At 34.8% G+C, this 23,251-nt stretch overlaps 2 protein-coding genes across 3 annotated transcripts; one reads left to right on the top strand and one right to left on the bottom strand.

The window, feature by feature from the left end:
- Nucleotides 1–11,703: 11,703 nt before the first annotated feature.
- LOC147850306 (DEAD-box ATP-dependent RNA helicase 18-like) lies at nucleotides 11,704–16,051 on the top strand. The gene is made up of 11 exons (XM_087336564.1): nucleotides 11,704–12,109; nucleotides 13,054–13,287; nucleotides 13,470–13,733; nucleotides 13,808–13,887; nucleotides 13,968–14,073; nucleotides 14,263–14,376; nucleotides 14,480–14,578; nucleotides 14,689–14,778; nucleotides 15,000–15,106; nucleotides 15,219–15,362; nucleotides 15,503–16,051. Exons 1-11 carry the CDS (start codon nucleotides 11,753–11,755, stop codon nucleotides 15,948–15,950), a joined length of 2,043 nt encoding a protein of 680 aa, XP_087192690.1. The 5' UTR covers nucleotides 11,704–11,752; the 3' UTR covers nucleotides 15,951–16,051.
- Nucleotides 16,052–17,952: 1,901 nt separating this feature from the next.
- On the bottom strand, nucleotides 17,953–22,757 carry LOC147850305 (Thioredoxin family protein). 2 transcript variants are annotated; one of them, XM_087336761.1, is made up of 10 exons: nucleotides 22,517–22,757; nucleotides 22,258–22,296; nucleotides 21,230–21,350; nucleotides 19,718–19,779; nucleotides 19,560–19,627; nucleotides 18,856–18,905; nucleotides 18,674–18,743; nucleotides 18,465–18,588; nucleotides 18,250–18,360; nucleotides 17,953–18,166 (listed from the first exon to the last, which is right to left on the bottom strand). In XM_087336761.1, the coding sequence occupies exons 1-10, from the start codon at nucleotides 22,718–22,720 to the stop codon at nucleotides 18,077–18,079; spliced, it is 939 nt and encodes a 312-aa protein (XP_087192887.1). In that variant the 5' UTR covers nucleotides 22,721–22,757; the 3' UTR covers nucleotides 17,953–18,076. The 2 variants fall into 2 exon arrangements, with proteins under 2 accessions (XP_087192887.1, XP_087192888.1); XM_087336762.1 differs by lacking the exon at nucleotides 17,953–18,166 and having other exon boundaries at nucleotides 18,284–18,399.
- Between the last annotated feature and the right edge of the window lie 494 nt (nucleotides 22,758–23,251).

The following is a 23,251-nucleotide window of genomic DNA, read 5'->3' as shown; positions in this document are numbered from 1 at the left end:
GGTTGGAACTAAACTTGTCCACATGGTCATAAATAAATGTCTTGAAGTCAATTTTATGTGTCAAGAGTAATAATTCCATGTGTTAGTTTATCGTGCATTGCATCATCCACTTGAGGGATGAGATTAGTCGCTCACTTCACCGCCTTGCGTTAGTTTATCGAGCTATCGCAACTACATCCACCCTTGTTGGTACATGAGTTGAAGCAATAAGAATAATATTCTTACGAATGAGAGAGTTATTGCGCTCATTACCAATATTACTCAATATTAGGGTGCAAAGAACATTGTTGAATGACACATGAAGGGAAAGTAACCATAGGAAGACAAGTCCATCAACACGAAACAATGACATAAGCGTGCCTATACGAGAGTGGAACTAGGACAACAATAAATTATCGACATGACAATAAGGGAAAGTAGAAAAACTAATTCCTCTTATTTCCCGTTTTTTCTAAATAGAACACCATGGGGGGGGGGGGGGGTGTTAGAAAAAACTACATCTATAAGAGAATAACAAATCAAATAATTTACAACATTACTTCATTTTCCTCCAAACCATCAATAGATAGTTTTTAGCTCCAACCATGCCCTAGGTTTTCCTTATATTTCACACATGTTCTAGCTTCCATGAGATTGTGCAAGTGTATCTCGACACAATGTATACAATTTGTTGGAGTATGATCTATTTCTTGGAATCACATGTTGCTAAGAAGAGTTACTAAAAAATGTGATCACTAATTTATTTTCATCTCACAATGAAGAACATTATTAGATATCGCTAATTCAGAAGTATTGTGATTAGGTTTAACCTATCTTTTATTAGATGCTATCACCATCTATTTGAAATGATCGATTGTAGCTTCCTCACTTTTAAACATTGTAGACCTAAAGGGAAAAATATGGTGTTGTGCCTATAAATCTTGAAATTGCGTACTTTGCAACATAAAGTTGTGGGCTCAATAATGTATTGGTATGTGATCTGAGAGACGTTTTTACTTTGTGTTCATTTTAGAGAAGATATTAGAGTACTTAAAGCACCTATGTTGGGAAGTGATTCGACATAGAATGTCAAGAAAGTAACTAGTGTTTGATATAAACAATGATGAATGGAATATCCAAGTCACAAGAAAAATATGTATGAGTGATAAGGCACATTTAAGGTTTGAAACTTACACATGATTTGCAAGGAACCTCTCGACCATTCAAAAATTGTGAGTTAGCAATAAATTGTGTCATAAATGTTTGGATCAACATTGGTGCCTAACTAGTATTCAAAGTACTCCAACAGCGAGTCGTTGATCAACTCCGCATTGCACTTATTTAGCTCATTAATCCTTTGAATTAACACAACCAATGTTTCACCGTTCATGGTCTTATTTTTATCAAAATTATTGGAATTTATGGCATATAGATATATTATTTGTTATCCACATATATGACAAATATAGGGATGGAACTTGAATGGGTTGTCCACATACTAAAATGTAATTATTATGGGAGCATGATTCTCTTTTTGGCATGTAGAGGTGAAAATACAGGTCCAATGGCACCCTTTACATTGTCACCTCTTTATTGAATATTGATTTTGAGGGTCAGTCTAATCGTGTGTATGTGCTACATGAGTAAAATGCATGATCCGAAGAAAAGCATTATCCATGTGTTAAAGTAATAATGTGGATTTGTAACAAGCAAGTGTATGAATGTGTTACTTCCAAAAGCCATCGCGTAGAATCTCAATCCATTGGACATAATATGTGAATATTGAATGCACCTTTCCTTAATGTGATAACGGCAACCTTCCATGAGCATGTTTTGTCACTTTTTAATAGAGAAATATTCACGAGGATGAATTGTGCTTTTGAAATATATAAAAATGAGATTAAAATATAGTGAGTAAGCCAATACACTATAACTTCTAACATATTCTTTATCTTAAAAGTAGTCAAATCATATAAGCAAATCAATCAAAGGGTTGTTCTTTCTTGAGAGGTTCTCATGAACATTTTTTAATGAATTTGTGGAAATTTTAAGTTGTTTTTTGTGGCTCGTTGGAGTTTCTACAAAAACTAGTAAAAATAATTGACTCATAGATATTGAAGCCAACACTTTAGAAAAATTCTTAAGAATGATGAATTCCAAATATCATTTAAAGGACGCACAAAATGTGGAAGGTAGTAGGAATAATTCCAAAGATATCAATATATTGAGAGGATGTATGGTGGGAATTAGAAAGGTATGGGAGTTTACAAATAGTCATCGTGAAGAAATGAATGATGAGGACTATTGAGACCTTGCAAAATGCATAAGTGAGGATGAATAGTTTACTAATAAGGGCACTAGAGTGGACATATGAAGGTCATGTGGAGCAAATTGCAATGGAGCTAGGGGACTAGAAAGGTTTGGAGGTTTAGAGACAATCATCAAGAATAGACAAGTGAAGTGGGGTTGCAAAGACAATAGGACTTGATGATAGTGATGACCAACCCAAATATTGAGCGCATAAAGCAAATGCTCTAGGAGCAAGATATCTTCATAGATGTTGAAGTTGAGAGAGAAACTATAATTGAAGAGAGATGTGTTGTTGCAACTCAAAGCTCAATATGATATCTTCTCTAGGAAATTATGGATAATTTTGGAATAGTTTCTGAAATTGTTGAATAAACATTGACATACTTGGGCTCATGATTCCAAAACAACAAGCAAAACCATACTTGGAATATGCTCAATATTGTCATTGTCTAATTAATATGATACCAGGGAATTTTGATAAAATCTTCATAGGGTTCATTGTGTAGGTAATGTCGCCCATATGGAAGTAGGTAATGACTTCCCGATAAAGGGACTAAAGTTGTGTAGTGAATGGCATTAAATTAACTAATGGAGTATATTCTTATTTGGTAAAAATTTAAAAAAATAAAAACTCTTCATAGAGTTCATTGTGGCTCCCATCATTATTTAGATATTCCCAAAATATTAAACTTTTCTCAATTCACTTGAAATAACATTGAGAGGCATGACACTACTCTATGCATGTGGAGAACATATAAGATCAAACTACATCTTCATATTTCCACAAAAACATACATGGAATGGCATCAACCATACAAGCATATGACCTTACCAAAGTATATCGATGCTATTCACACCAAACTGCAATGTTAAACCTAATATAACTCTTCAGCAATAACACTTCATTCTATGAATTGTTTATGCATGCCCTTGTTTCAGTGATTAGTTGGTTATTTGCCAATGCTTTTAGGAGCACTTTTTTGCACGTTGGTTTCCAATTATCTATTTGTGATCCATATAACAAGGTTGAACCCATGGTAATGATCAAACTTGGGTTCTCTCAAACTTGATGTTGCAATTTAAACCATTGTTAAGTAAGAGTGGAGAGAAGACATATTGAATAGAGATCACGAAATCATGCCAAGGAGAGAATAAGGAATTATTGTAGGTGCCAGGGAGAATAAAGTTTAGGAGTTGTATCAAGTTTGGGAACTAAAGGGTTGGAGACGGTAGGATGCATGTTTGACACAATGATTTCAAAGTGATGAAAGAATTAGATTCCACAACCCACTTTATTTTATTTCCAAAAATGGATTCTACAATCCAAATTTATCGTTATGTCAAGAAAGTGAATTTCCAAAATCCATTCATAAAAGACACTTTGTACATGCTTACATCTTGGGCTTTTTAGATTTTACTCGAAATGGAGACAAGAAAACTCGCTGCAATACTAAGCTCACTCACGGCATCAAAAACCACAGGGGGTTTGGAATTCAAATAAAAACAAATGCATAAAAAACAAGATGATTCCTACAAAATATACCCCATGCTTCTTTACTCGTGCTTTAAATTAGTTCGTATTCTAAATATATGCTTTTCAATAAGTAATAGTAGGATTGCAATGTTTCGTGAATCAAATTTGCCGACTTAAAAGAAGGGAAGAGGGAGCATCAATGGATAACATATGGATATCTCTTAACGTAGAAGATGTTGAAAATATAGTTATGATAATTTAGTCTTCAAAAGTTTACGAGATTGCCAAGAACACCATCAAAATGTTGGAATAAAAAAGTAAAATTTTTTTATGATTTTAGTTCCTTTAAAGCTATATTCATTTTGGCTCTTCAAACATTTTTTTCTTCTTTTTTTTCAAAAAAAAAAACTCCTTCCATTAGTTATAAAATTTTACAGATGAGATTAGTATATACGAATCTCTGTAGGAACACGCTAGGTCCATCTTATGTGGATGCCCACCAACTCAATAAAGGGGGAGGACAACCATTGTTAGATGAAGGCTAGTCGTTATCTTTCAACTCCATCGGAGTCACCCTTGAGGCCATCATATTGGCTCTTTAGAGTGGCTACCACTTCACTCCATATCTCTTGCATTAACACTATTGGTTGCACTGTTTGGTTGGAAAAGACCCATCTACACCGTTGTTTCCATAGAATCCAAAGAGTTATTGGGCTGACCAATTCCAACACAACTTGAGATTTGGCATTGACAGGAGTTGAGTGGACATTGTCGATGGTGGAGAAAAAAACCTCTTGTGCTTTTATAACCAAAGTCATCCCCTCTTCTTGATGCTCATATATGTCAACTGGGGCCTACCATGATAGCCAACATACATTCCCCCACTTGATTGAGCCTTGCACTTGGCATAATTGCAATAAGCGGCCAACCCCCCACCATATTCGATGGGACTCTGGGCAATCCCATAGAGCGTGTCGTATTGATTCTACTACAATTGGACACGCTACACAATTAGGAGAGCTGAGGTTCCCACGCTGCCATGCACCAACCGGTAGTGACTTGTTATCCAAACATATTATTTTCTTGTCATCCATGGAATGAAGTAGAATAAATAATCAACGACTTTAGACTACAAGTTGGATAACGTTATGCTCATAGTCATATTTTGTTCCTTCATCGTTTGTGCATCTGCAAACAAATTTTTTGTGTGTTTTTTCAATGATAATAATAAATTAAAACAAGTAGTTGTTTCATCAACCCTACTTGTCATGTTCAATATGTGAGTGCTTTATTCCTTTCCAATTTTAAATTTCTTATAATGGTATAATGCATGCGGATAGAATAATCTACTTTGGAGGGACAAAACAATGTGTATCAATGATTCCCTTTATTGTTCTCTTATGCATACAAAAGCTTCCAAATGCAATACAACATCAATCATAAAGTCTGATAAATTTATCAATGCCATTATATTTGTATGAGTAATAGCTTTTCAAGCTAAAGTAAAGGGTGTATAGTACGGCCTAACAAGTGTCATGCTTATCAAATACCTAGATGAAACAATACTTGGGTACTAAAAACATCACTTATACATGCACACATTTTAGTATGCAAATAATTTATACGTGCATATAGGCATTGTGTGTAATGCATGGAGACACAGTCCTAGCCTCTAGGGAAACAAATGTGTATTGCATAGCACAATCCACACTTATATTAGTTGTTACTCTATCATTTATTTGTTTGGATATGAGATTTGATACAACATCGTTGGTTATGATTCATTATAATGTGACTATTTAATATTGATTGGAAATAATCATCCACTTACATTATGACGTAGATGTATGAGAATAATGCCAATGCAAAGGTTTGGAAAAGTTACCCTTTTGTAGTACGAATAAGTATGTGAATGCAATATATGCTTATTATCCGTTAGACATTTTGATTGTCATGGGGTCGAACATGTCTACACATGAGAATGTTTAGTATAGTTAAAAGGTGAGTAACGAAGTTAATCAATAGTTATCTTATAGCTAGTCATTATTATTTATCAATCAACCGAAGTAATGTATAGGAAGATTCAATGCAATAATCAATGAGCATATATATTTAATGGCCTACGTTATCCTCATGTCATCATCACGACTCATTGGTTCAAGATGTTTATATTAACAATTCCATCATCAATATAGTGGAGTTTGTACTCTATCTCTCTCAGAGTTTATGGTAAGACAAGGAATAAAGCACAAAGAGACATTATAACCATGCCTTGGTACAAAGAACATTACATGCACATATTGATAATGAGATTCTTTAGTCACATTTTAATTTATTGACTTTTTTACATATATTTTTGTTTGCTCTCAAATACAAAACGTTTTTTTTTTCTCCAAAAAAACACTACTTCGCATTAGTTAGCAAACAATTACATCATAGACCACCAAAAATTCAGCAACCCTCACTCTAGCCTTCTCACCAAAGTGGACATAGTCCCCACCTCATTTACAACAAAAGTATCCACAACTCCTATAACCTAGTAATTTGTACTATATATTGGTCTCTTAAAAAAATGTTAATTGACTTCTCACTCTGTTTAGATTTTTTGTAATTACTTACCCTAGAGTTAACTTGTTATATAACTGATCTTAGCCTTGGGTTCGAGGTTGGACTTTCACACCTCTTTATACATGATATACATTTTCATAATTCATTAGATAACATTATGAAATGTAGGGGTTGAATGCAACTTATAAGGGCATTGGAAAAAATTTCCATGCATACTAAATTTAGTGTATATAGCTCTAAAATTAATAGTCGGCAATGGTTCGGTTTGAACCGAACGGAACCACGAAACCATGGCTTAACATTTTAAATAGTTAGTTTGGTTTGGTTCAGGTTGAAGTTTTTTTTAATTGTTTGGTTTGCGGAATGAACGTTTCAATTTGGTTCAGATTCAAAGGTTAAAAATCATGGCTTAAACGGTTTAATGGTTTTAATTTTTTATTATTAAGGTATTAATTATTTTTTCATAAAAAATATCCTCCATTGGTATTAAAATTAAAGTAAACAATATAGATATATAGTCTTGCATTTGTTCAAAACTAATACAACACCTCCTCAACATATCCATGGTCTCTATAGCCTTTTTTGAGTGCATTCCATGAGACGATGTTTGAAACCATAATTGTGCTAAAATGTTTTCTGTATAGTTTCTTTATTTCGAGCATATCCTGATTTGTTTTTGAAATTATTGTTAAAAAAAAACTTTTCATTTTTAAGCCTAATTCTCACATTTTAGGAAAATCTTTAAAATTTTGAAAAAATTTAAAATTTAAAAATGAAAAAAATTAAAAATTAAAAATTGAAATTTGCCCTAAGTTGAAAACCGAAACCGAACCACGAAATCACGGTTTTAATGGACTAATGCTTTAATGGTTTCGTGGTTTGGTTTGGTTCAAGTTTCAAATTTTTTTAATAGTTTGGTTTTGACACTCTCAAACCAAACCAAACCATTGCCGATTGTTATCTAAAACATAGATTTTGCTTATGAAAACCAAAATATGTAAGGATAAACCATACATTATGTATGATAATGAACCACTTGAAATGGTAGATAGTTTTAACTTCAATTGTCTTGAAGTTCTTTCACATCATAGATGGAATGAATGGTTTTAGTTCGGTTTGGTTCTAAAATTCGAGTTTATTGGTTTAGTTTGAAGGTTTTTGGTTAACTTTTTTTCTCCTTAATGGTTTATTAATTGAATGGATTAATTAATGATTTTTTGTTGATTTAATCAATTTAACTTAAATGTTTATTTAATTTAATGGTTTAACTAATGTTTTTTTATTGATTTAATTAATTTAACTTAAATACTTATTTAATTTAATGTAATTTTGTTTATTTAGTATTTTAAGTAGTTTGACTTAAATGGTTAGGTTTAAATTATTTATTAAATGGCTTGGTTTGGTTTTAACTTTTCCTTAAACGGTTTCACTTTAAATGGTTTGAGAGTTCAAAAATGATTTATTTAGTGTTTTTTAATATAAATGGTTTGTTTTTTTTTTTCAAAAAAAGATACTACATTAGTATTCGGAAACGCCATAAGGTTACACATACAAGATATACAACAGATCCCCTGTATTTTTCTAAATTCTAACCATGGGCTTAAATAAATACTTTGGTGCTGAGTAAAACCACTCATTTATTTATTTAAAGAATATGGCGATAACTTTGATTTGGCAAGTCCCAAATTCAAAGCCAAAGCGTCGACTTCAATGAAATCTTTTCACCAGTGGTGAAAATGACAACCCTTTGATTTTTGCTCGGCGTTGTGGCAACCGAGGACTTGGAGATGATTCAGTTAGATGTTAAGATGACATTCCTCCATGGTGATGTAGACGAGGAGATTTATATGGAACAACCAAAAGGCTTCATGGTACCAGACCAATAATGTCTAGTCTACTGACTTAGGAAGAGCCTTTACGACTTGAAGCAAGCCCCGAGACACTGATATAGAAAATTTGACAACTTCATTCAATTTGTCGGCTTCTATAAGAGAGATAAGGACCACAACCTCTTCTTGAAAACAGTTCAAGATGGATCACCGATCTTCGTTATCCTATACATGGATGACATGCTTCTCTTTGGCTGGCAATTTGGAGAGCTTGCTGATATCGTTTGACAATTGCGGTTGAAGTTCATGATGAAGGACTTAGTTCCGGCTTGGCACATACTCGGAATGAAGATTAGTCAGCTTTAGAATCAACAAAATTTGTTCTTATCTCAAGCCGACTACATCAAACGTGACTTGGAGCGCTTGAACATTCAATTGACCCCACTCCCCATTAGCCTTTTGTTGTCTCAATAAACCTTAAACCCTAAACCCTAAATCCAGTCTGGAGGGGGAAGATATGAAGTTTGTACCGTATGCATCAACAATCAACTCCTTGATGTACACGATGGTCGCGACATGGCCTGAACATAGCACATGCCATATGAGTCATCAACAAATTTATGCGCAACCCCGGTTGATAGCATTGGAATGCAGTTAAGCATGTATTCAGATACCTAGTGGGCACACAAGACCTTGGCATCCTCTTCGGTTCGAACAAGAGCTCAAGCATAGTCAACTACATTGACTAATACTTTGTTGGTTATTTAGTCAACTGAGAGTCAACTACCAATTACTTCTTTCAGTTTGACACTAGAGAAATATCGTGGAAGTCGAAAATCCAAGAGTACATGACCACTTCGACAACTGACAATCAGGGTGTTGTCGCCTTGTCGAAGAACCCAATTCATCATAACGCCTGGAAGCATATCGATGTTCGATATCACTTCGTTTGGGACTACGTAACTACAAGTAAGCTTGACCTCAAGAAGATCTCTACAGTCGGCAATGTAGCAGACAAAATGACCAAGTTTCTTTTGATTGACCAATTCTGGTCATTAAGGCTCTAGATGGGCTCAAGGAGAAATCGGTCCGATTGAGTCAAACACAAAGATGACTTCGGACAATTGTCTTCGAACATTCTGACCTTTTGGAATTCGGCATTCGGCACAATTGATCCGACTTCAGTCTTTCGGACTAGTCGATTTGGTAATACAACTGATTTGTTCAAACATCTCTTTGTATAAAAATCAGTATTTTGCCAATTCTCTTTATTATAGATTTTTTTTGTATACGCCCATTATGGGGGAGATTGGCATCTCACTTGGACATGCTAGGTTTATGACACATTTGTAATAAGACTAAAGGGCAATTGCCCTAGCTCAGTTACTATAAAAATGAGCTTTGTAACCTAGTTCAAGATGATGCAAGTGCTGCCATTCTGTTGTAACTTTAAGAATAATAAAGTTATCATCATCTTGGTTTTGTCGCTATCATGAACTTGTTCATCTTCATACCGTAGTGTTGTTCCTATTTCCGCATTGGCGACCTTGACTCCAACACTGAACTCATTCATTCTTTGATGCCATGTGTGTACTCCAATTTATTGGGGGTTGAGAGTGGGAGGTGTTATTCAGTGTTTGACTACGAGTAGAGTGAAAGGGTGACAAAACACCAAAATGCCTTACCTTTTGGATGTTTACCAAGATAGGCATAATGTTTCCACTACTAGTGAAGAAAATATAAAGGGTACACCAACATACCCATAGATTGATGTATTCGCATTCGTGGAGGTTACCAAACGAATGCATGAAAAAATATTCGTTAAAAAAAAGAGAGGGTTTATAAAGTTCCTACTTTTTAGTTTCTTCGATATATCATTGTTCATATATCATATAACAAAGAGGACTTTCACAATAAAAAGGCGATATTTCACTTCAAATTAAAACATTTTTATAAAGGATGTAAAACTTAAAAGTATTTGTTTTATTTTTAATAAAATAAATAAAAGATTCATTAATTCCCCACTTTTTACTCTCCCACAAAATTTGATATTTTTATTTGTCATTAAAAAGGGGACCTCACATTAATAATATTTTTATAATAGATATAAAACTTGAAAAGTATTTTTTTATTTTTTCATAAAATAATGAATAAATAAATATATAAAAGGTTCATTAATTTCCCACTTTTTTACTCTCCCACAAAATTTGATATTTTTACTTGACATTAATAATTTTTTTATAATTCATGTAAAAATGATTTGTTTTATTTTTAATAAAATAAATAAATAATAAATAATAAATAAAAGGTTCATTAATCCCCCACTTTTTACTTTCCCACAAAATTTGATATTTTTATCTCACCTCACACTAATAATATTTTAATAATAGATGTAAAAAATATTTGGTTTTTAATAATAAATAATAAATAAATAAAGGAATGGTTTGTAATATTCGTGGGGACATTTTGTATTCTCGAATATTGCAGATGGAGAATACCACGAATATCACACATGGGCCAATCTATGAACATACCTATAGCTTTGTGGATATTCACCAAAATGATCCCAAAGTTTTATAAAACTTTGACTCCTTTGAGCAATAAGATGTGCATACGACACATAAATAATCAAGCACCAATAAACAATAATGAAATCGCACCTTAGTAGTAAGAATAACAACTTGAAAAATGAACGTAATACAACTCTATGCAAAAGTAGATATTGCACCAGAGAGCAACATTCTAATAGTTTTTTGAAAACTTAAGGTGAATGTTGAACTTTCCCAACCCCATAACCTTCACGAATTCAAACACCTCTACTTACTAGTCATAAAGTTGGTATGAAGACATGTACTTTTGCGATGCATACAATTCTTGACTAGTCCTATACTGGGAGTTAGAGAGTTCATTGTTCTGGACATGACATGGTATGATCCACGAGTTCTGCAAATTTTAAAGGTATTCACTATCTCCTCAATACTACTCTTGCTCTTACTCCTCATCGCCTAACTCATCTCAGGGGAATGGGCAAAAACTAAGTTGTTTAGTTGGAGGGAAAAAAAGGGCTGATGATAATATCAACAAACCAAACGAGTAATGCAGACCATATAATGTTCTCAATAGGCCATCAATGTCATCAGTCTACAATAGCAGAGATGCTATAAAATTTAAACAAGACATTCAAAGGTGAAATTAAGGAAAACGAAAGATTAAATGCAAAGTTAAGTCATAAGATTTGTCAATCGAGGAGCCAACTTTAGTTTGCTAGGGCGAGCGAGCACAAAGAAAAGATGCGCTTGGTTTTTCTGTTGAAAATCGTTGGAAGGTTCACAATGATAATGAGCAGTGCATGTATCGGAGAGGGGTATATTTCCGACACAGATTTGAGAACATGGCAAAGGTATAAACGCAGGGGTATGTAAGTGTGAAGGAGGGGCATTTTTTGCAATTAGTGAAAACGCAGGGGTATCAGATGAGATTTGTAAATACTCAGAAATACACAGATATATGATATACCTAAGAATTTGATCCCTACGAAGAAGAAGAAGAAGAAGAAGAAAGAAGAAGAAGAAAACGAAGCTTTTCCATCGCCATGAAAGCCCCTCCCCCGCCTCCTTCCATCACCGAAGCAGATATAGAAACAGAAGAGAACGATGAGAAAGGATCGAAAGAAAGAAGAAAGGCGGATAGAAACAGGAACAGGAACAGTGCTCTGAGTAGAGTCCCATTTTCGGAGCTCCAGCCATCTCTATCTGGCTCTACCCTTCAAGTTTTGAAATCTCAAGGATTTCATCTTGCTACCCCTGTTCAGGCAGCTACCATTCCTCTCCTTGTAAGCTACAAGGATGTCTCTGTAGATGCTGCTACAGGGTCTGGAAAAACTCTTGCTTTCCTTGTTCCCGTGGTGGAAATATTGCGTAGAATCTCGCCTCCCCTCGGCTCTTACCAGGTTTCAGTCTTCAAAATTGTAGTGCTTTCTTTGTTTTTTAATCTTTTCCTTTAGTAAAAGATGTGGTCTACACTTAAATAAGCAGTCTACTAAGTATGGGTTCATTAGGAATCTTTATGGTGTTTGACATCGTGCACCTCAGTGATTACAAGATACAAAGAGCAGGGGCATGGGTAGTCTGCCAACATTGTGGCATTGCATGTGGCTATAGGACACTGACATGGACGTTTCTCATTGGTCTCAAACGAGCAAGGGTTCTAGAAGGATGTATTATAGTGTTGGCATGTTGGCTTCTTATTGGTCAGAGACGAACTTAGCGGCATGGTAAGAAGCCTGATGATGTTTACATGTAGACCTCTCATTGTTCACAATAAAACAAGGGGCGTGGTAGGGATATTTGTTAGATTGACATTAAGACAATTTTAGAGTCATTATGCTGGCAATTGATATGCAAAGTGGGCTAATAAAACAAGTGGGCGGTAAACGTTTCCTTTGAACAGTCCTAATATCACATTGTGTTAACAATTGAAATGCAATAAAGGATAGCACAGATGGTGGTAGGGTAGGAAATCATCTCGTCTTTGCTAAAGGTATTGTTTCCTTTTATTTTAATTACGGTTATCCTTTTTATCAACCATTTTAAAAAATGGGAATCATTAACGACAAGTACAATGCTATAGTGAAAGGTTAAGACCAAACAGAACATAATGATGATGTAAAAGTTTAGCTTTCCTGCATGATGCAAAGCTTTCATGAGTGTAGATGCCAGATTTGTATGACTTTTGATAATCTGATGTTTTTTTCTTGGTACATTCTGTGTATGTATGTATAAAATTTGCTGAAGTTACGTGCTGTTGAACATCCTCATTTACTACAATTGATCTAGCCACTGAGTATACCCTTTATAGTAACTTTCAATACCTTCATATTGTTTATTTGTGTAGGTTGGGGCAATCATAGTATCACCAACCCGAGAGCTAGCATCCCAAATATATCATGTAGCAAAGCCATTTGTTAATGTGATACCGAATATCCGGCTCATGCTTCTTGTTGGTGGGACGGATGTGGCTGTTGATCTGAAGAAAGTAAATGAAAATGGTGTAAATATAATTGTTGGCACTCCTGGACGGATAGCTGACATAATGGAGCGTTCGTCTTTGGAACTTAAACTTCTTGAGGTATTTTTTATGCATTTTCTCATATATATCCTCAAAATTTTGAAATAGTAGGATATTATGTTTGTATATCCTCAGATAGTGTAGAATATTATGTTTGTATACATTGAGATATTAGAATATTTTATTTGTATTTTTTGAGATGGTAGAATATTATAATGAGCTTGTATGAGTGATGAGAACAGGTTCTTATTTTGGATGAGGCAGATCGGCTGCTGGAAATGGGATTTCAGAGGCAATTAACAACTATCATTTCTCGACTACCGAAACAAAGAAGAACAGGTCTTTTCTCAGCAACACAGACAGAGGCGGTGGAAGAGCTTGCAAAAGCAGGGCTGAGGAATCCTGTTCGTGTTGAAGTTAAGACAGAGATGAAGTCTGCATCATCAGCAATGAGTATGGATCAGAGCCTTTCATTCTCTAAAACACCATCCTCTCTTACTATTCAGGTATTTGGATATCTCTATATGAATGCTAGACATTTCTATCGTCGAGGTAATTATAAGTTGCTATATATGTGCAGTACTTAGAATGTGAGGGAGATGAGAAACCATCTCGGCTTGTTCAGCTTTTTCTTGAATTATCTTCTGCAAAAGTTATCGTGTAAGTTTCTGATAGGTCAACAAGGTTTGCTATTCCCAATGATTACTATTTTCAGCGACCAACTTATTAGTTTGTTGCAGGTATTTCATGACTTGTGCTTGTGTGGATTTTTGGGCGACTGTGCTTCCTTCATTAGAAAGCTTGAAAAAGATATGTATGATTTCCCTTCATGGAAGAATGAAGCAGGTAGGCACAGAAGTTTGTTTTTGTATCAACGTAGCTTTGTACATGAAACTGGAAATTGATATCCATGATGAATGGATTCATCCTCTGATACTTTCTTTGATCTAATCTACTTACCTCGGGGATGATTATGATTCATTAGGAGGCACGAATATTCAGGTTCTAATGATAATTCCTTTCCTTTTTGTATAGTCAGTACGAGAGAAAGCATTAGCTGAGTTTGCAAGTATGCAGTCTGGGATTCTGCTTTGTACAGATGTTGCTGCTCGTGGTCTGGACATTCCAAATGTGGATTGGATCTTACAGGTAAATATGCCTATTCATTCAAATCATATGTTTTCTCCTGAATCCGTAAGAGACCTTTGTCACACAGCTGACAAGTATTTTTCTTATATTGCTTTTAACACAGTATGATCCACCTCAAGATCCAAATATGTTTGTCCATAGAGTGGGTCGTACAGCCCGAATGGGAAGATCAGGAAATGCACTTGTGTTTCTTTCACCCAAGGTTTTTCGTTTGCTTATAATTTGTCCTATATTCTGCAGTTAGGTTGACACACTTTTTGTATGCATGGTTGAATGATTTGTCATAAGATTGAGATGTGCCTTCTCATACAGGAAGATGCATATGTAGAATTTATGAAGATTCGGAAAGTACCGATTGAAAAAACAGAGAGAGAAAGCCCTTTTGAAGATGTTATTCCTATGGTTAGTATTTTAAACCATTGTGTGGAGGATTTTATAATTCAGCTAGATCTTAATATTCTGCTCAAAAGTGGAGATGAGAAATGACCCATTTAGGGATCATGCTGAATTTGGTCCCTATTAAGAATTATGATGTAGAGAGGGATTTCAGTGCAGAGTCAATATCGATTTTATGCTCTAGAATAACTCTTGATTAATGATTACACCCAGTGCTTGTGTCATAGATAAGGGCAGCTGCCATGAAAGATAGGGATGTTATGGAGAAAGGATTAAGGGCGTTTGTTTCTTTTATACGAGCTTACAAGGAGCATCAATGCACCTATATTTTTAGGTCAGCTTTTATCTTTCCCAGAGATATAGAGAACATTTAATGTATGACTTGATATGCTATGGTATTTCAAAGCGGAGAAATGTTTAATTTGATCTTTTATGATACTTTCTAGGTGGAAAGAGCTGGATGTAGGGAAACTGGCAATGGGTTATGGGTTGCTTCAGCTTCCAACAATGTCAGAGCTAAAGCGCGGAACACTTTCAATTGAAAATTTTAAACCTATGGATGGCATTGATTTTATGGCAATTCGATACAAGTAATATGCTCTTAATATGCTTTCTTTTGTTTGCTTTGATAAACATAGTGCAAAATATGGCTATGAAGACAGAAAGTTTTGCTATGACAAAGATAGTATAAATTTACATGAACTTGGATAATAAAAATGTTCTATAACAGAGATAAAGCACGAGAAAAGCAGCGTCAAAAGAAGCTCAAGGATCGGGAACTTCAAAGCCAAAACAATCTCCAGCAAAAAATGGGTGGTGGTGGTTCCAAAAGAGAAGAGTATATGAAGAATGGTAAGAAAGAGAGGAGACTAACAAGTAAAAAACGCAAAGCTGCTCAGGACATTGAAGATGATATGGAGATGGAGGAGGAGTATCGTTTACTAAGGAAGATCAAGAAAGGTCTGATCAGTGAAAATGGTGAAATAGGTAGCGAGGAGGATTCTGAAAAGCTGAATGACAAAGAGAAACCAAGAAAAGTTGGAATGTATGTTAAGAAATTTAAAGGGAAAGACATCAAACTGAAACCGAAGGTCAAGAAGGAGCAGAGACAGAAAAAGAGAGATAAAAGCAAAACAAAGAAGAATCACTTGAAAAAATCTAGTCATCGTTCAAAGTAAACATAATTTCTAATTATCCATTCTCCATCATTGTTCATAAAGCTGAAGTCAAACTGTAGTGTCAACCTTGGCGATCTCTAGAAGTGTCTATGTTCTAATTTAACGATGTTACTGACCCATCCCCCCCCCCCCCCCCCCACCCCCGCACCACAATGATATATTTGAGGTAAAATTTTGGCAAATACTAACATTTTATTGTCTTGAGAAGCCTAGTTTGGGAAGTTTGTAAACCCTATGTTCAAGTTGAAATGAAAAGAAACAAATCTCATGATACCCATTGCTTTTTCTGAATATTATTTATAGATCATCTCTTATTCCTGCATACGACTCCTGAGTGTTTTTTATATTTCGTTAAAAAAGGTCTACTCATACTTGTAGTGTCTTCACATTACCAATATGCTACTAACAAACTCAGCTGGTTTCATGCACAAAATAATAAAGTATTTGGGGTTAGACAAAATAATAAAGTATTTGGGGTTTTTTATGAGGAATTTGGGGTTGGTCAAATTGGTACTCTACTAGCTCTAGAACAACTTTTTGAGACGTCCGCAATGTAATGATCAGGTTTACACCTAATAGTATGCTTACGCCATGCAGATCTGAAACCCATTTTCAAGTGACTAATTCTAGCTTTGAATGTCAAACTTATCCTTCTTTGCCCTAGTTCATCTGAAGTTTAGTGTGCTCAATAGTTTTTATTATTTTTAGCTGGAAGTAACAATGGCAGCACTTTGAAAAACTCTTAACGATTAAAGGTTACTTGGGGACACATTAAATCTTAATAAAACACCATTTGATAATGGTTTATCATATGTTTACCATGACCATTTGTTTCTATCAATGACCACTGACCAATGCTGCACACCTACTTCAAGTAGGACACATTAAGTTTTCTCCGAAAACATCTAGGAAGTAGACACTATATCTGTCTGAATTAACATATTTGAGAAAGGATTTCACAAAGATTTCAAACACCAAAATCCCATCTTAATAAAACACCATTTGATAATGGTTTATCATATGTTTACCATGAGCATTTGTTTCTATCAATGACCACTGACCAATGCCGCACACCTACTTCAAGTAGGACACATTAAATCTTAATAAAACACCATTTGATACTGGTTTATCATATGTTTACCATGACCATTTGTTTCTATCAATGACCACTGACCAATGCCGCACACCTACTTTAAGTAGGCCACATTAAGTTTTCTCCAAAAACATCTAGGAAGTAGACACTTGATCTGTCTGAAAAAACATTTTGAGAAAGGATTTCACAAAGATTTCAAACACCAAAATCCCATCTTAATAAAACACCATTTGATAATGGTTTATCATATGTTTACCATGAGCATTTGTTTCTATCAATGACCACTGACCAATGCCGCACACCTACTTCAAGTAGGACACATTAAATCTTAATAAAACACCATTTGATACTGGTTTATCATATGTTTACCATGACCATTTGTTTCTATCAATGACCACTGACCAATGCCGCACACCTACTTTAAGTAGGCCACATTAAGTTTTCTCCAAAAACATCTAGGAAGTAGACACTTGATCTGTCTGAAAAAACATTTTGAGAAAGGATTTCACAAAGATTTCAAACACCAAAATCCCATCTTGTATGAGGCTAAGCATCTAATCACTAAGGTAACATGCAAATCCTTAGTTCAAATGGTGGTAGTTGCAGTAAAAGAAACTATATACAATAAATAGTGTATTAAAATCTGTAGGCATATACCTGTGGATCTGCAGATAATGTAATTAGAAAAACATGTATAACGATTTGACTTAAAATAACATTTTTCAACGATTGATTAAAAACCTTGTGCTATTTCCACCCTGATGATTGATTTTTCCAATTAGCAATCCAGTAATGAAGCATGAAGTTTCAACAGGTTTCATTAAATATATCTTTCCACTTTGAAGAGAAGTTATAAGTTATAAATGGCACAACATTATTCAAACTGACAGTTATTGGAGAGAGGTTCAATTATATGTAAAGCAATATTTAATAATGTACACATCCATAGGAATAGAGATCGTCATCGAATTTTAAATATAATTGCATAGTTGTTTTACACTTTGAAGGAGTGATTCAGAGGTTAATTAAGGATTCAAACTCTGTAGTTCTTAAAAAGATATTGAATAATGTCTTCATGATTGCTTAAACTAACCCCTGTGTTCGGATCTACCAAAAAAGGAACCTGCATTATCCATAACACTGGTATTTCATTCCACAACATGAAAACCAAGTGAAATATGAAATTTTTATCCAAAAAGTACAAACCTCTTGAAAACCTTCTATTAGCTTAGAAGAATTGAAAGTGCCAACTCCTATGTTGTGTAAGATATATGGAAGCTCTAATTCACAGAGAGCTTCTCGCACTATCCTTGCAAACTAAAAAAATGAATCCAAATGGTCTTACAAGCATTCTCTCTACTCTTAAACTATTTACTACAAGAAGGCACACAAAGATATATTGACAACAAAGAAATACCAACCTGGTTATTCTCATAAGAAAAGAGTATTAATTTCTTGTCTGGAATGTTGACATTTGCACCTTCCCATCGGATCATACCACGACCTGCTCGCAGCAATGTAGGAACCCATCCAGTAAGTACTGTGCTGTTTATTTATGACAGGGATTAGTTTGTAGATTGTATAAGCAAATCAAAATCTAACTCTTCACTTTCCAATTGTCAAAAAATACCTTTCCAGAAGCCAATTTGAGGGTTCCTTGCCACCACCATATGTGTTGAAAAGATATTTGACAATATCTCCTGTGTGTATATACGAAAGTCAATCACCAAACTAATTGAAGGACTGCAAAACAATTACAGTATATATACATCTGGTTTTCTTACACAACACTATTGAGCGATAAAAACTTACCACTTTCATATAGACGGACACCTGTATTAACATCAACAAGATACGGAAATCTGTAAAAGTATGGTAACCACATGTCATTAGGGCTTGGTGTGCATGGATCAAGAAAAATACCAAAGTTTTTTACGAATAGTTAAGACATCATCCATTATTCACTTCATGATCTCATTTTGGGGGCGATAAAGTAGAAAATGGAAAGTGATAAACAGCTACAAAAATGAGATCAGACTTTCTTTTTATCAGGCTCTCCTATGCTCAATCTTAGGGGAAGGATCATCAGTGACTAGAGGTGAGAAAATTTCTTAAGAAATGGGTAAAAGAGTGTCTACTGGCAGCAGTTGTCGATTTGCTGATTCTTCCAAAATCTACGTTAGGTTTTTAATCACAATTATTGATCTGTGATAGAGGAAGACATAGTTTTTTCATGTGGGAATCAAATAGGTGTGAGAGACTGACTAAGAGCTCTGGTGGTGAATCCTTCATTGCCCTAACTTTTTAGGAAGAGACAAACATTTGCTTTGGTATGATATTACAGTAAACCATCCTGAAATGGTTTTGTTCCTCTTATATAAGAATACTTTCTCTTCTCATTATCATATGTTACTTATCCCTGCTGTACAAACCAAATTCAACTCATAGTAACTTGACATATAGAGTATCAACATTTTGCATGATAGCAAAGTACATAATTGCCATAGATTTCTTACTGCTCTTTCCCACCAATTGCCTTAACGATATCACGATGATGAATGGATCCTTTTGGGCAAGGGTATATCTGCATGCAGCAAGGCAACATAAAGAAATCAATTAAAGTAACACTATATAAATAATAATAGAACAAAAGTGATGAGTAGCCACAAACTACCTCAGCAGAGAGATCTAATTCCGTCAATGCCTCTCTCACCCTCCTACAAAAAGGACATGCCTCTATAAAGACAAAAATCACAATTATATTTTAATATTCAAATTACAGAATTCATTGAATTGCTTAACTAGGTTCTCTGGCATGTCACCAATTTAGAATAGACCTCCTTTGAATTAGCAAGCTGAGTACAATTACGTTATCTATGCAGAGCTCCAGTTGCCGGTAATAAAGCATTGCCATGTCTCAAACATTGTATGAAAATCGAGAGGGAATTATCATCACTGACGTGAAGCAGGTTCTATATGTTCACTGTCATGGATAGGGTTGGGGGGAAATTCGTGATAAAGAGATATCTATCACATTGCAAGCCAGTGTCTTATTCTTCAGTCTTTTGTAAATGACGTTCTTTTCTGAAATTTTAGAAGTACATTAATATTCACAAACAATAAAAGAGTTTAATGAAAAATCCAAATTAGCATTACATTTTATGATTGTGACAACACTCACAGATCATGTCACTTGGTCTTTGTGAGACAACTTAATGGTTGTCATTTGAAAATGGAAAAATGCTGATCCATTCTAGCAAGTTAAAAATGCAACATGCAACAACAGTGAACCCAATACTTGGATTCATGTGGCTTCAACAGACCCCTACACACTTTTTGGAACTTCACCTAAGAGAAGAAAACTATCAAGATCTATAAAACACTGTTATCTTTTGTAAGGAATAAAGCTACTTCTCGTTATCTGGTTCTTTGGATATACCATGGATAACACACCAGATAAAGCTATCAGCCATTTTCACTATATTTTTTTTGCATGGTATTCCTGGAAGAGGTTAAATCAGCAGGCAATTCCACTCCAAGTTTGGATAGGCATAAAAGCAACATTGGAAACACCTTCCAAAGCTTAAACCTTGGATTTCTTTTCTGTGTGTATAGGTGATGCGAATCTTAAATGTTGTTTAAATGAAAATAAAAGATGGAGGTCACAGTTATGAGGTTTTTCTTATTGTGCTCTCACTAGGTGTAAATATCATGGATTATCACAACATTAATTAATGCATTCATCCTTAATGTTATCCCTAAAATACAAAAACTTTGGCTCCAATATCCTCAAAAAAGCTTGTAATCACAATATTGATATCATACAAGATACTGCCTAATTATCATACAATGAATTAAGTAGAAAAGGTCGTTCCATCTAGTTCTAGAATAGCCCCTTGCCTAATTATCCTACTTGCATTAGGCATGAACGAGACAGTTCTGTCTCGAATTTTCTAGAAGATCCTCTTGCCTAAATATAAGACATGAAATAGGCATGAAAGAGCTAGTCCCAACACTATATATGTTGGTCATCGCTCATTGGCAAATGTGTAAACAATCACACTTAATAAATTCAAGGAGCTTGGTAGACTAACATATCCTTGAGATAGGTCAATAGTCCATACTGTTGTACGCAGAAAGCCCTTTAAACTCAAGCATAACTCAGTGAAATGCAACAAATACTTACCAAATTCATAAATCTGAATAGCCTGTAGAGTATCTCTATTTTTCGCAACTTCAGCGATTTCTGATGATACTGTTGAACCCCATGGAAGCCGTGCTAGGGAAGATACTCCTGAGGTTGCAGTCTGAAAGGAACAGATTCACGATTGAATATGAGTATAAACTATAAAAGCACAACCTATCGATCAATCTTTCACTCGGGACAATCCACATAGAAAGAAGGCTCTAGACTCTATAAAGGACAATATTCATGGATCTTGACAATCCACATAGGGATCTTGGTAATCACAAAAGCTCACTGATACAGCACATGGACTACATCTGTTCTTTCCTTTGCAGAGTCTCCTAAGAAAGATTCAAAGGAAACGAGCTGAAGAAGTTGATTCTCAGTATAAAAACACATTGTGAATGCACGGCCTACTGATCCTATGAGATAATATTATCAAATACATAATTCCTATGAGTTTGCAGAAGCTCATTTTGATTTTCAGTACAGTCTTTCATGCCTTCATATCTTCTAATTGCAAAAAGTATTATTGATTTTGAGTTTCAATAAGAATACAAATTGCGTAAACATGGCCTAACATTCCTTCCTGCCTCGAAAACTTTTTTAATTGTAAAAAACTCTTTTGATTTTGATTTTTTCCAACAAAAGCATGAACTACGAAATTATTGCCCATAAATCTGCTATTTTAAAAGCCTCTTGTTGATTTTGAGTTCCAACATAAATACAAACCGGCAAACCATGGTCTATAAGTCCTTTAGGCATGAAAAACTGTTCCAATTGCAAAGAGCTGTTGGTGATTTTAATTTGAGAAAGCATAACCTGTAAGTCTTTCAGAATTGAGAATCTTCGCAACAGCAAAGAATGCTTATTGATTTTGATTTGTTTTCAATACAAACACAAATAATATATATACAAATCGTGGAGCCATGGCAAATAAATCTGTTTGTGTTTACATTATTTTCTACAGATTCCTTTCAAGAAAGGAAAGAAACAAAAAAAGCTTAAATGAATATTGAGAGACATACCTCTAAGAAGCCATTTCGAGGAAGTGAGGGATCGCTAGCCTTCACATAAGCAACGTCAGAGAGACGAAAAAGAAATGTCATTCATTATGCACCATGAAATCATAGAAAATATGAAAACCAAAAGGAGAAATCGAAGTAAGCATAAACATGCGTATAAACACATACATACACGTGTACAAACCTGCATTAGACGAGGATATACATACATACACATAGATACGCATACAGACATATGTACATGTACATATAGCATACATACCGAGAAGAGCTTGAGGAGAGGACAAAGGAAGGAGAGGAGGCTAGTATTTTGACTGCTATTACTGTTGGAAGAAGAAGAGATATTCTTGGAGGCATGAAAGCTTCTGAGGCGCCATATCGTTCTCTCAGAAGGTGTGCAAGGAATTAAAATCGCAGAACTGCGAGGCAAAGCAGGAGAGAGCATCATGGTCGTCGTCATCATCATCGAGTATCAATCAGATCAGCTTTGATACTATGGAGTTCTATGAGACCCATCATCATACTGTATACATATACATACATACATACATACATACATACATACATACATACATACATACATACATACATACATACATACATACATACATACATACATACATACATACATACATACATACATGACCTTCATTCATACATACATGACCTTCATTCTAAGTGTTTGTATTTTTGTTGTGTTGTGTCAGTGGTGTCAATCGGATAAGTTGTTCTGATTGTCGGGCAAGATAAGTTCTGTTTGTTAGGACACTCGCATTCGCTACTCTTGGCACATATTTGGGCTTCTCCTGTTTGTCAGGATACTGGCCTTTGCTACTCTTTGTTACATATATGGGCTTCTCATGTTTGCCAGGATATTAACCAAGATAAGTTCTGTTTGTTAGGACACTCGCATTCGCTACTCTTGGCACATATCTGGGCTTCTCCTGTTTGTCGGGATATTGGCCTTTGCTACTCTTTGTTACATATATGGGCTTCT

This window comes from Azolla caroliniana, unplaced genomic scaffold, assembly GCF_043228905.1.
Source record: "Azolla caroliniana isolate FFs.n. ecotype wild unplaced genomic scaffold, voAzoCaro1.0.p SCAF_21, whole genome shotgun sequence".
In the NCBI taxonomy this organism is placed as follows: Eukaryota; Viridiplantae; Streptophyta; class Polypodiopsida; order Salviniales; family Salviniaceae; genus Azolla; species Azolla caroliniana.
The sequence above is the reverse complement of the archived record's forward strand: the minus strand, read 5'-3'. Positions and strand labels throughout refer to the sequence as shown.